Source organism: Citrus clementina, unplaced genomic scaffold, assembly GCF_000493195.1.
Source record: "Citrus clementina cultivar Clemenules unplaced genomic scaffold, Citrus_clementina_v1.0 scaffold_2, whole genome shotgun sequence".
NCBI lineage: Eukaryota > Viridiplantae > Streptophyta > Magnoliopsida > Sapindales > Rutaceae > Citrus > Citrus x clementina.
In genome coordinates, this window is record NW_006262688.1 from 26421390 (window position 1) to 26436629 (window position 15240).

A 15240-nucleotide genomic window follows, 5' to 3' on the forward strand; every position below is an offset into this window, starting at 1 on the left:
TTCCACATTTTCTTTTTGAATTATCGGCTTTTTCAAAAGGTAAAGGAAGCACGATTAGTCACTTTCAAGAGCGATGCAATCATTTCTTAAAACCAAAGAAAACGTTAACAAAAAAAATATTTTACTCATGATTTTCATTTTTTCCGTTGGGGTAATCAAATCTAGGCACATATTGCCTCGTACGTTTGTTTCTCTAGATTAGGCTTCAAATTTTTTTTTTTTTTTTGTGGTAATTAAACTTGTAGGTGATCAATGGAGAAAGAAGAGAAAATGAGTAAATAATTTTGGGGCCAATTTCAAATGCTTTGACAATTTTTTTTTTAAACATTTTCTTTTTTGCTTTAGACTAATTAGCAGTATGTTTGGATTGTAATTGATTATCAAATAATATTGTTACACTTACAATCTTATAATGTAAAATTTGTGTGTAACTGTGTGTGAATTTTGATGCTTGGGTCCTCGCATATATATCTCCTCATGGAAGTAAAATAATAAAATGAATAAACCACTTAACATATAACAATTTTTTTTATAGCGTTGCACCATATGTTATGGTTGTTTCTCGAAGATTGCTTAGTGTTAAAAACTTAATTTTATCCTTATTTAAATAGGAAACATGAATACAAGTGGATTTTGTAGTCCGATAAGAAAACTTGTATTATGAAAATTAAGGATGGGTAGGTTGGAGTCCCATCACGAATAAAAAGTTAAGGTTAAGATTTTAGTTCCTTTCTTATTAACGAGTAGTTTATTAAAATAAACAAGGTAAAATAAGAGCCACACTCACTAATTTATTAGAATCACCATCAACGTAAAAACATTTCATTGGAATGATTGCAATAATGATAATAATAATTATAAATAATAATAATTTTTATTATTATAAATAATAATAAAAATATCGTCCTAGATTTTATCTCTAAAAAATTTTCTCCGTTACTTATGCTGTTAGCTATTTTGGTGGGGTCATTGCCAACTACATCTTTCATTTCTTTCCAAATGAAAACTATTTGGCTTTTCCGGTTATAAAGAATAGAACATTACTAATTGGAAGCCTTCATATTCCTCTCCTATTATATTGCTAATAGAAAATACAAATGCTCAAGCACAAAAGAAGTAATTGCTTCAAGACAACAATAAGAAGCTTCACTGAAGTTACTACTCATTAAGTACCGCAATTTATTATTATTATTTTTGGTTGTTGCCCATGAGAAGAAGAGAAAGATTAAAGAAGTTTCATAAGTAGTCTTAACTCTTGTTATAGATACTTCTATGGTACGGTATATTAATACTTGATCGTATGCGAGATTCATGTTTGACCTCTGTTGACATTCACAGTGAAACCGCCGATGATTATAAAGTTCATGAAAGAATATTAATTCTATTCACTTACCCAAATAGTTAAATTAATTAAATTAAATTAAATATTTGACGATTTTATAGTTTTTTTTTTTAAAAAAACGAATAATTAAACAAAAAGTAGAAGATGCTTATACCTGATGTCGAGCTGGAAAGAATGGGAAGATGGGATTCCCACACATGCTGCTGAATCGAAAAAGGTAAGTAGGCGGCAATCATCCCTCCCAAGTGCTGTAGATTCCAAAATCTAACAAAGTTTTTTCTTAATCCAAAATTAGACATTGAAAGCAGCCCCCATTGGAACAGAAAAAAAAAATTGTGTGGACTTAGGCTAAAAGTTCAATCAGGTTATGCTCATTTCAATGTGGCTTCAACTTTACTCTTCAAAATTCACCCATTTCTGGTGAAAGCAACCAACATCCAACAACACCATAAAGTTTGTCCTTGTAATATTTTACTGTCACGTCCTATTTAGTTACTCATATAAGGATCAAGATTCCACCTAATCAATGTTTTTTTTTTTTTTCTGAGTAAGATATTAGGTCTTTATTGATCGTTATTTAAAAAAAAAAAATTAAAAGAGAACAAATTTTAATAGTAAACAATTAATAATGCATATGCCACGAGTAATTTTTTTTAATTACATGAGATTAATATTGATATATTTACAATTAGACAATTAAGAGAACTAGTTTTACATTAAATTTTATATAGTACTGCTTAGATTTTAACAATCTCTAATATTTGAGGGAACGTATGCCCTATTCATATTTTGAAAGGGAGAAAATTGCCTCCACCAAATTATTTTTCATATTATACCACAATCAATTCTTAAAAGTTGAAGAGAGCTAAAATTATGAGAGAGTTTTAGTTTCCTTCATACATACCAAGTATATTCTTAATCGTCTAGGCTCTCTAAAACTGCCTACTAGTTGAACAACAATCTTATATCATTTGTGGGAAGGTAGTTGAGCTCCCCGTCTACAATGATATATGTTTTCCTCTAAATATTAATGAAGAGTTGATTGAGTTATTTGAAATTCGAATATTTGATAAAATTAACTTAAGGAACTCTTAGTCAAATGTAATATTCGAAAAACAAATCTGGCAAAAATATATTTTCCTTGGATGATAGAGGTTAGCTTTTCTACCAAAGGGAATCATATCTGTTTGAATAATGGTTGGTTATTATTGCAACTATTTATAACGCCCACAACTTCAGTCATGTTTGTTAATGATCCTTTTTTTTATTTTTATTCTTCTCTTATTTTTATGTGACACGCCAGCTTCTGCTTTTGTTTGCACAAATATTATTCAAACAATAAAAATAACAAGATTCGGATATGATTTTTTTGATTTTCGTAACCAAGAGGAGATTAATTTTGAGAATAATTATGAAAAATCCGAAACATAATTCATGCATCCCTCAATAATGTCATGATGGGCTCTGCAAAGCAATGGGGCCCGTTGTCATTGCACTGAAACCTGAGGCCTTTGTCTGGTTTAGTTTTGTTGGTATCCAAAGACATGAAGTCATCCATAAATTGTACTCACTGAAACCCAAAAAAAATCAAGAAAAAAAAATTATAAACAAAAGAATTAGATTACAAGATCCCATGACAAATAATATATGAATATATATATATATATTCGCTAAATGCTCCACACACAAACACCAAAGCGTTGGCTTGCATTTGCGGCATAAATAGAGAAGATTTGTTTGTTTGTTTGTTTCTCTAACCTTCATGGAACTTTCACTTTTGTTTTCTAGGCAATTTTTGGTTGTTTGTTTTTGAAAGAAAGGGAGAGAGAAAAAGAGAGAGGCTGACAATTTGTTTGGTGGGTAATGTCAGGGGCTCTGAAAAGCAAACGTGCCTTGCGTAATAATAAAAATAAATAGCCAAAAAGATTTAAAAAAAGAAAAGAAAAGAAAAAGGTTACTTAAAACTTAAAAGGCCAAAAAAAAAAAAAAAAAGTTGTAAAAGGAGGAGGACGATAAAGTAAAAATAAAGACAAGACAAAATTGCTTGGTAACATGATAGCCGAGTTCCCGGAAAGTCAATAAAGTACCCTTCAAAAGTTTTCAGCTGATCAAACTTCACAGAGACAAATATACCCCATTCAGAGACCCTTATTTTAACTTGTGTAAGAAACATAAACCACTCCTTTCCCAAAAAAGATAAAAAAAAAAAAACCATAAACCATTTTCCTATCCTCTCTATCAAAGATTTGCAGCAGGCTTGGTAATATACAGTCCGGTTCGGTTTAGGTTGAGAATCGAACCGAAATCAAAACTGAAGTTTAAAATAGTACCAAAATATTTCAGTTCGGTTCAAATTGGTTTTGTTTTATTTAGTTCCCAATAAGTTAAACAATCTTGATTCATTCAACAATTTTTTTCAGAAAAAAACCCAACAAATCTAGTAATCCCAGCTCACAAAATAAATATAATTAAGGAAAAAAATAATTCAAGGAACAACAAATGAATATATAAAAAGACAAATATTGCTCAACGCAAGTTACACAACTCACAACACGACGGCAACGGCAGGCTGGTGACGACACAACCGACAACAAGTGGGAGGCGAGGCTACGAATAATGAAAGCCAAGGCTGCAACGACACTAGTGCGACAGGCTAGCTGAGGCGATGATGATGATGATGATGACAGCGAGATGAACGGCAGAAGGGATGGCTGACGAGTAACAGTGGTGGATACTGTGTGCCACTACCCGCGCGAGTGAGGGTATGAAAGAGAGAGAGAGTGAGATGTGATTGCTTAGATTTAGATTTTAATTTTTAGATTCTTTTTTTTTTTCAGTTTACTTGTTTATGTTTTTAATTTGAAAGAAAGATTTTTAATTTTATTGAAAAAAACTAATCGGTTGATGGGTTCAGATTGATATTGAGTCGCATCGAATACAAATCAATTGGATTTTTAAATTATGATTTGTTTGATTTTTGTCCTTATAATCAAATAGAACTTAGAAATTTCAATTTCAACCGGTTCAATTCAGTTAAAAAAAAAATCAAACCAAATATGCACCTGTAATTTTCAATCTAAAAGAGTTAAGAATAATGTTAAACATCTCAAATTTTTTATTTTAAATTTTATAGTCATTAATTAAGTAGTTGATAATTTTTTATAAAATTTAAGTAAATTAATTTTATTATCTTATCAACTAATCGATAAATACCACATTATTTGAGATAGTTTTTTTAAATAATTTTAAAATATATAACATTACTCAAAGTGCTAATACCCATTGACACACCAAAGACTCACTTTTTATCTTAATTTTAAAATTCTTTCTTTCAGTGTTTTTGTTGGATCTGTAAATAACCTATGGGCCTGCATCATGGGCTGGAAATGGGCCAGAAGAATGCGGATCCTAAAGAAAGGTGTGAGATCTCAAATGCACCCTATATGTTCCTAATCACAGCCATTTTCTCCAGCTTTAATTGTTCATGAATCATCATGACCTTGATTGACATTCCAAATTCGATTCTACAAGCAATCGCAAGCCAAAAAGGCATAAATTATGATGAAGAGAAAATAAATCTAAAACTGGATGCTCTTTGATGCCGAAAAAGTATGAATCAACATTCTTTCTTGTATTATGGCTTTATTATTTTGCACATTGTATATGGGCTATGGTAAAGAAGATAGATGTACAATCTCTTGCTCGCACCGATTGCAAAGAAAAATATGGGGAATTTCCTCATTGTTGGGAATTCGAGCACACCGTGTGTGCTGCCAAACTTCACAAATATCGCAAGAAACCATTCTTTCACCATCATCCTCGTCAGCACCGCAAGCACATTCTACAACACAATTTACCATCCCATTTTCATATATTTGGCCATAAACAATTCCTCTCTCGCTGTTGCTTCCTTCAAAAACAATTCTTCTACCCACTTCAACAAACCCACAAACCAAATCTGTGCCAGTGGCATTCACATTCACTATTGATTCGATCACGAAACTCTTCAATCCCCAATACAATTCTCTAAAGTTCCTTTGCACTTCTAGCTTAAGCTCATCAAATGTGGCATTGTTCTTTATTGTGACACATTCGTATGGCTGCATTGCGCTATTGTTTCGTCCTCCATTTGGATTTTCACCGTCTCTTAATGTAACCGTGCAATAGAGCTTCAATTTCCCTTCCAGGTCCAATCCAGGTTTAGTAGAACAAACCTGGTCTCGACAACATTCTTTAACAAAGTATTTGGTGTCAAGAATTATCCTGGAAGCCACTGATATCCCGCTGAAAATTCCTGAGCTCGTTGCCGGCTTCTGATCATGCAGAATAAGCTTGTACAAAATGCGCACGTCCTTCATCAATTGAGCCACTGAAATCCTGTACCGAGTCTCTGTCTTTGAATTGCCGAGCACCAACTCCTGTTCAGGAAATACATTGGAAATATCTTCCAAGCAATACTCAAGAACTTTCGTCACAGGATTCAAGCTGCGGCGAACCAAATATTTCCCCACTATGTGGTTTCCAAGAGATTTCAGCACGAAATCTAGCAATCCTGTGTCACCAATATAAGAACGAGCAACATCCCTAACTTCTTGCCTGGAAACCCACCTGGATTCAGCTCTTTTCAGTGATTCAACGATCACTCGAGTAGCCATTTCGACTCTCTTGGCAGACCATCTACAGTTAGTTTCCACTAGGATTCCAGGATTGTAAGAACCAAAATTACAATTTTCTTTCGGAAGCCTGGACTTGAGGTCCAGCAAGAAATGGAAAAGATCACCAAGCGTGGCCAAAAAATGGTCCGATAGTGTCTGATACCTTGTGAAAATGAGTGGAATGTCTGGATTCAAATGTCCGAGGTGATTAAGAAGCAAGCACAGAGGCATGCCCCGTATTGCTTCTATTGCTTTTTGGTACATGGGTTGAGTAACACCAAAGCTGCCACGCCCAAATTTGTAGCCCCAGTGACCAAACCATGACTGGCTATATGCAACTACATGAAGAAGCCTCAATTCCATGCCTTTCTTCCTTGAAATGTCATACAAACTCACTTTCCTACCATGTAAATGATTATAAATTTTCATCAATCTTATCACCAAAATGATAAAACAAAAAAAAAAAAAAAAAATTTCATAACACCACGATCGAACCTTGCTTGTAATCCGCTACACAAACGATCCCAGAAATCCATGATCTGGTGTCCGGTCAAGTCCGAACCCGTTTCAACACCATTGACACACAGCAAATGCCCGAACCCGTTTGAGTGGAAAACACCATGCATGGCATGGCCCTGTAGTTGCATTAAATTCGACGACATACCAGCATCTTCACCTTCATTGCCTTGGAAGTTTAAATAGGCAGCAGCCATGTTCTTTGAGGGCAAAATAAAATGATACTTCTTAATACAAACCATATGGTGTCCCCAGCCTGTTGTATGAGTCAAAAACTTAAGTGGTGCGACATAAACAAATGTTCATAATGAAATAAAACACTTAATATATAACTATTAATAAAGAGAAATAATATAAGAAATACAAAATATACGGACGGCAACAATATTAATTAAAGAATTAGGACATCACCAACGTAGCGGCAGTGCTTGCATTGATGATCCATTGACGCCTCAACTGGTTCCTCGATGACAAATAAAAAGACATGGAATGGAGGATGGCGACGGACTTCAAGTTGAAATGACCAACAAGGCATTCCATTACATAAATTTCTGTGTATTTGTCCAAATTCTAGAAGAGCTTCCACGTTATGCCTAAATGCCCCATCAAACTCAACTGGGTAACCATTGTCACCAAATTTCTTGAACCTAAACACCCTCGATTCTCCTCTCTTCCTCTTCTTACTGTCAAAATTCGACATCCCGATAGAGATTAAAGAAGAAGAAAGAGGAGAACAAAAGGAAGCTAAAGAATCAAGGAAGACCTTAGCCTTAGATATAATGGCTAGTACTTAGTCACACACTTAGTGCCAAGAAATTAATAAAATTGGATAGGAACGAAATGACACCATGCATCAATCTTATCAAATTGAGATATGGATGGGTCACTATTTGCATGAGTTCTTACAAAATAGCCTCCCATGCAAATCTATCGTGCCTATGTATGCCATGACATGCATTTTTGAATTTGATAAATGGTATCATGCTTTGATCATGCTACCATTTGACCAATTTAAATCATTTTATGGCCCGGCAAATTCTGTGGTCAGCTGGGTTATGTTGATTTATTTTTTAAGAGAGTGATAAACGCAACACTTCTTGGCCAACTACTCGACGAAAATAAAGTTTTTATTATCAAGTTTTCGAAGCTTGTTCTATGAATCACATACATTACATTAATTTAACGAATTTTCTGAATTTCAAAAATTAGTTTAATAAACTAACTAACGAAACAATAAAGACAACTAATTTATAGAACTTTCTTTTTCGATAACTTGGTCGTTTTGTTTTGAAAGAAAGAGGCTGATCACAAATTATCTTCCGAGTTCTGTTAAGGTTTGAAAAGCAACGAGAATTGAGCAAGTCGTAAAGTGGCTAAGGCTCTACTTTAGGAGAAATTCTACCATATATCAAAGATTTTATATCACAATATGATGTGGAACTACGAAATAATAATATTAAGACATATGGCAATAAAAATTTTAAAATTTTAAAATTTTAAAATATTTTGTAATAATTCCCTCTTTTCATTATCCCCAATGATTTTCAAAGTAAGAGACAAAATATTAAAATATTTTGTAATGGCTGCTAGTATGGGTGTATAGAACTTTTTTTTTTGTGGGTGAATTGTTAATTAATTTAATACCAATTTTAATTTGCCTAAATAATGAAATTAAAGAAAGCAATACATAATACACCCAAAAAAAAAGAAAGCAATATAATTTTTTGGTCATTATCCTTGGTGTTGATTTGGCTTCAAAATGGGGCTGGAACTGTAAATTGAATTTTCCACTTTGCCATTCGCTTCTTCCCTAAGGTTCAAGGAATGAATGAAGCTATGATTGTACCCGGATAGAGATGATGGTCCCCCTTTGATGTCGCCAAGCTGGCCATAATAGAATAGAATGAAATAGATAGACGAAGCAGCCAATTAATTTGAATTATTTAAAGGAATGGGAGGTGTAGGATCTGTACGTATTCCCAAATCGAAGCTTTAGACTACAAGATAATGGAAAATGATGCAGTAATTGGAATGTTTGACACTATAATTTGAGGAGAGTTTGAAAATTTTAATAAAAATGGCAGCACTCATGTTTCAAAAGTCATCTTCCGTCAACAGAAATCTTCTCCTTCCTTCGTTGTAAAATAATAATAATAATATCTAAAATCATCTTCATCAATTAAAAAAAAAAAATCCTTCTTCATCATGTTTAAAAAATGGCAGCTACTAGAACAAAGATGATGGATAAGATTTGGGGCGGTGGGGGAGAGAGAGAGAGAGAAATTATAAGATTGAGTTAATTAAGGGGGAGAGAGAAAAATTTAATGTTTGTTACTTTCAAAAATTGAAAATTTTTATTTCAAAATTTGTTTTCAGTTTCTATTGCCAGGTGTTTAGAAATTATTAGTAATTAGTATCATATGACATGAAACCTCTAATGTACTGTAATATTTCTCTTAATTTAGGCTGTTTTATTATTTGACAGGAGTAGTAATATTTGAATTCCTTAAATAATTTCACAAGTCCCATTTTTTAATTAAAAGTAAAGAAAAATAAAAATAAAATTAGCAAACGTCTTAACTAACTCGGTGATGGTTTTTTTTTTCTTTTTTATCATTACTCGACAATGAATTAAAAGGTATTTCATTCAGTAATGTCGTCAATGTCATCTTAATATTAAATTAGGCCAAAAATTAAAAGAATTTTAACCCATTGCGACAAAAGTAGGGAAAGGGACCTTCCTCCGAGGGCAATCAGTCAAGCAAGGAGCTACCAAATTATCATAAGAGCCGGGCATTACGTGCATATATGTATGCAGTTGCAAGAATCACACAGGATGCAAAGGATTTCAGTTTTCACGATCATAGGCAAATCCTTATATATGGGTTACAACGTGGGGAATGTGCACGCGTATAATGATAGACATCACAATGTTTTAAAATAATAAAAATTAAAAAGCAATTAAAAATAAAATGTTGTTTAATACAATGATTAATTTGGTGATGATGTTGATGCCTCAAAAAAATGAGAGAGAAAAGGAAAAAAAATAAATAAAAAGACATGTTTATTTTTATTTTGTTCGTAAGGATATTTTTGAAGATAGATATAATAAATTAAAAAGTTGGGGCCATTGAGATAAATCGAGGAGTTCAAATAGATTGATTGGTACTATTGCCAACCCTAAAAATTCTTCATAAAACCCCGCTTCATAAGATACTCGTTTGGTTATTTTTAAAAGTACAACATCTCTAATAACACCTATGTCATTTTGTCGTTGCCACCCCAAAAGTTCCTCATAAAACCTCGCTTCTTAAGGGCCTGTTTGGTATTGTTTTTGAATCTGTATTTTCGGAGAATAAAAACGAAAATGAAAATGGTGTTTTTGCAGTTGCTGTATTTCGAATTTAAATATGCGTCTGGTATCATTTTCTGTATCCTATATTTTAAAACTAAAAACAGTAATATGCGTTTGGTAGACACAGTTGAAAATGATAAAAACAGAGAATATGCGTTTGGTAATGCTTTTTTCAAAAACAGTTTTTACTAATCATTTACATTATATTTATAGTCATAAAATAATTATTTAGCTAATACACACAAATACAACAAAATAATTTAACCAAATTTAATATAAAAAATTACATGATAATAAAGTTTAAGAATTAACATTAATTAAAAAAATTTTGACATTGTCATTGTTTTTACACCATATAATTAAGATATATATTACAACACATGATTTAAACAAAATAATTATAAAAAAATACATGATACACATTATGCATTACGTATGTAATCATGCCACATAAAAGCTGCAATTCCATCTCTTGTAGCATTCATCTCTGCAACACTTGCTGGAGATAAATCAATATTAGTAAGTGGCCTACTAGTGTCTCCTTCATCGTTGGTAACCAAATCTTGCACATCAAAGTCCCCAAATAACCTATCACTTGCATTTTCTGGTCGAATAAAATTATGCAAAGCGCAACATGCAATTGGAATTAGACGTTGCTTACGTAAACTATAATTATGCATGTCCCTTAAAATTGAAAATCGCGCTTTTAAAACACCAAAGCATCGCTCAATTACTTTACTCTCGATGTTTTTTGCACAACCTATTAAACTTGGATTTAAGTTGCCTTACATTGAATCTTTTTTGGCATTGTTCTAACAACTCATCACTTATAGTGTTCCAAATTTTCTTAGTGAAAGTTGATGTTTGTAAATCACCCTTTTTAACATGGTCATGTACAATACGAATAAAAACGGTTTCGGTCCGGCTAGACCAATCAGCCTTATCCTCAACATCAACATCATGTGAATCCATATCTTGAAAAATTAGAAAAAATAACACATATCAAATAATGATCAAATTCAACATAACATATACATATTTCAGCAACATGTCATACATTAAAAGCTGAATGGTACCCGAAAAAATAAAAAATAAAACATATATCAAATATTAATCAAATTAAAAACACTGCTATTAAATTTTAAGATATAAACCATACAATTTTCAATACATGCTATTAATCCCCCACTCAATTTCAGTAATGTAATCAGCATAAAGGTTGCATTGCTATGACTTTTTGCATTAATATTGATAACTAAAAGCCTTAACTTGCTTTTTGAACTTGGTTATTTGTTACTCAATGCAGACAGCTTACAACTTGAAGATTTGGGAATCATTTACCACGGAAATACCCACCCATGTATTTGGTATGCTAGTGTAGTGTTTTTGGGAACAATTTTTAGTTAATTGAAGTTCATTTTAAATAAGAGCCATGAGTTTTTTATTTTTTCTAACAATTGCGAAATTATATTACCATAGCATTTTGAGTCATCATTGCATGTCAATTATGAATTATTTATTTTATTTCCCAAAAAAACTCCCCCATGTTCTAACTTCGGTCTCCCGAGTCCCGACCGCAAAAACATAATCCATTTTTGTAGATATAATTTAGTTCTTCAAATTTTCGTAATATAATTTGTGAAATCACCAGAATTTGATAGCATTGTCATAAGTCATAACCCTTTATAATTCTTTAATTTTATTCTAAATATTTAATCTACCATCTCACGTAACCTCATATTTTAATTAGGTTGGGTGTGGGATTAACATAAGCCCAACAACTTTATATAGAAACAAAAAATCAATCTTGATCATCAAAGCTTAAGAAGAACACGTGAAGTAAACAAAATTCCTAAGGAAACAAAAACCCTGAATCTATTTAATTCAAATATTTTAAATAAACCAAATCAGCATAAAGGAATTCCCACAAGAAATTGTTTGTTTTACTAGATTTAATCTCTAAAATAAATGAGGAAAAATTTCATCACATAAATAAATAATTTGTCACTACATATGAACAACCTCAGAAATTTCCAGAATTAAAAATCACTCAAATCATCTCTAAAAAATTTCAGCTCATAAACAAAATAAATACCGGCAAGTGACAGATCTGGGAGAGCAACAATGGTTGGACAAGTGCAGATCCGAGTGAGCAACAACAAAGTAGCAGTAGACGAAGATCCGAGAGAGCAAGTGCAGATCCGAGAGAGCAATCCGAGAGAGCAAGTGCAGATCCGAGAGAGCAAAGGCGAAGTAGCAGCGGTTACGGCGGAGAAAGAGCAGCGGCAGTGGCTAGCACACCAAGAGCGACCAAGATAGAGATTTGCTGCAACTGGATTGAGAAAATGGAGGGGAAAGAGGGCTGCAGTGAACTGGATTGAGAGTGAGGGCTGCAGTGAAGAGAAAAGTGAGGGCTGAAGAGGGTCACGATTTTTTTGTTGTTTTTTAATTCATTTTTAAGTTTAGTTTGTAAAATTTAGAGAACATGTTTAAGTTGTTTTCAGTTGTATAGTTATAATAATAAATCCGGATTTTGTGTTTTGTAATTTATTTTGTAAAACAAAACCACCAAACATGTTTTATGTGTGTATTATAAAAATGAAAACGAAAACAAGCCTTGCAAAACGGTACCAAACGGGGCCTAAGATACCCCATTTGGTTGTCTTGAAATATACAATATCTATAATTACACCTAATTTATTTTGCTATTGCCCGCCCCGAAAAATATCTCATAAAACCTGGCTTTTTGAGATACCCCATTTGATTATTTTGAAAAGTACAACATCTCTAATAACGGCTATTTGGTTTACTATTATCACCCCAAAAAGTTCCTCATAAGCCCCGGCTTTCTTAAGATACCCTATTTCGTTGTTTCGAAAAGTACATCTCTAATAACACTCATTTTAATTTCAAAAATAACTCTGCTCGTTTATTTTTACAACAAAATTTCAGAATATATATTTTCTCCCTCTAGAAAGCTGTTGACACTTTCACTTTCTACATGACTTCCCCAAATTTAAACAAGAACAAGAACTCCAAAAAATTATAAACATCTAGAGTTATTTTCCATTTATTCTTCAACCTCATCCTTCTCTTTTACATAGGTGCTTCTTTGAAAAAAAAGTAGTTTGATACAAGTTTAAATACTGCTTTGTTATTGAAAATCTCTTGAACAAGACTACTTAATTTTGCAGGACATTGAAGAAATGAGGTTTATTAAGACATCTTTTGCGTTTAAATATAATTTCTTTAGAGTTAATATGCATCTGCGTTGAAGAATTGGATGTAAAAGGCATCTTGCCCCCACACCACCCCACCAAATATAATTGTTATTAGGGTTAAAATAAAGTGAGGGATTTTTATAAGAAGTTTGTAAGGTAGAAAAGACGTAATTAATTGATGAAAGAGAAGATATGAGTATGAAATAGATTGTTTTTAGAGAATAAATTTTGGTAATTTTTATAGTGAAAGTAGAAACAACTTTCAGATAAAAGGAGGAAAAGGAAAAAAAAAATCTCATTCTAATACTTTTGATTTTAAAAGAATAGGATCATAAACATATTTGACATGTTATTCGTAGAGAAATTATCTAATAAGGGATTTCTTATTTTGTTAAAGTAAGTGATAAACTGGAAGGTAAGGAAAAAAAAAGTATGTTAATGTAATGGGTTTTGTCTTGTAATGTATTAAAATTTATATTATTTTTCTTTTAATTTAGTCCTAACCACATATGAAGTAGAAAATCCTTGTTAGAGGTGGACTCATAATAAATTTTTGTTAAGTGTATATTCACCACAATAAAATACTCATATATGATAGTCATTACAATCAGAAAACTAATCATACGTGATATAAATTTATTAGATAAATATTCTAAAATTATATTGTTGTGAGCTTTTTCTTGTAAAAAATAAATAAATAAACTAGTACAAAAGAATTGTGTGTCTTTGTTTTAGACCTTTAAAAGTTGTAGAATGGATTTAATCATTTAAAAGGAGTCAATTTTTTATAAGGCTTGGAAATAAGACAACCTTTTCATTACAACTAATCAACAATCTTTAGTGACCTTTAAATCTCGAATAACTTATCCACAAAATCTCAATCAATTGCATTATATTCTTTGCTTGTGTTTGACTTTATGAAGAGTCCGATAAGAAATGCTTGCTTTTTTGCTTTCTTTTCCACAACACTTCAAAAGTTTCCCAATGTAGAGGAATTTTAACAAACTCGGAAAGCCCATGGTGGAAAGGCATGATGCATTGACACCAATGCCCACTATTTTAACCACAAAGCCTATGAGGAACTCAAAATCCATTTACAATCTCAGTGGTAAAATATGTCTTGTCTATAAGTTTACTAATTCAAGCCCAACCCAATATTATATATGACTTTCAATGCTTTTCAACATATTTATTGTAGTTTATTTGATTAAATTGATGTAAAATTTATTTAATTTGAATTTCTCAAAATATTTTTTCTTATAAAAAACAAAATAGATTTTTTTTTTCAATTGTTAGAAGCTCTTTTTTTTTTTTAGTTATTGTAGAAAATTTTGCTGGTAGTAAATAAATTCTTTTTGACCGATAGAATTAATACATAATTTATCTTATACAAATAAATTTAAATTTGTATTTACTCTTTTACTTGAAAATATTAAAGCACCTATATATAGTATATCATTTAAGGCCTTTGAATTCCAATCCTCCAAGGTAAATTTTTATCATTCATATCATGAAAATTCAGCTCAATCGATTGCCCAATTTGGGTTTCCACCCTTTTGAAATTATTTATTGCTCAAAATCAATATACCAATAAATTAACTTTCTATTTGAAGAATATTATATATCTTACCAAAAAGTAAATGACAAAATCCGAAAACTAAACAACATTTTTTCGATTGCTTTTGAACATTTAATATTTATTGATCCAAAATTTCACCGTAACAGCTAACAACTCTCCAATCTTAATCCAACATCAGTCAAGCAAGAAAAAATATACATAAAACAATGGTCTTATTTGACTAATTGATTGGAATACCATGGATGTCCATGTCATGAAAAGATAAAAATCCCCAAATTTGTCAATGATGTTAAAAAACAAAGAAAAAAGAATTAAGTGGGCACCTCAAATTTGCTAGGGAAAAAGGATAAGAATTAGCCCCCTTTTGTCTTTGTTGCTGTTTGGCAAATAGGATATGGCATCTGTGCCCTACAACACAATACAACATTGCTTTTCAGATAAATAGATAATAGATAAACTCTCTTGGATTTTCTTAATTTTTTTTTTAACAAGTTGATAAAATAATAAAAATGAAAAATAAAAAATGAAAAAAATATATAAAGAGGTATACCAAGGCTTGACAGATACATATT

General features: G+C 31.7%; 1 protein-coding gene across 1 annotated transcript; it reads right to left on the reverse strand.

Annotated features, from left to right (window-relative positions):
• Positions 1-4934: 4934 nt before the first annotated feature.
• LOC18052553 (PHD finger protein MALE STERILITY 1) lies at positions 4935-7239 on the reverse strand. Its single transcript, XM_006448003.2, has 3 exons — positions 6925-7239; positions 6493-6769; positions 4935-6397 (listed from the first exon to the last, which is right to left on the reverse strand). Exons 1-3 carry the CDS (start codon positions 7211-7213, stop codon positions 5011-5013), a joined length of 1953 nt encoding a protein of 650 aa, XP_006448066.2. The 5' UTR covers positions 7214-7239; the 3' UTR covers positions 4935-5010.
• Positions 7240-15240: the final 8001 nt, after the last annotated feature.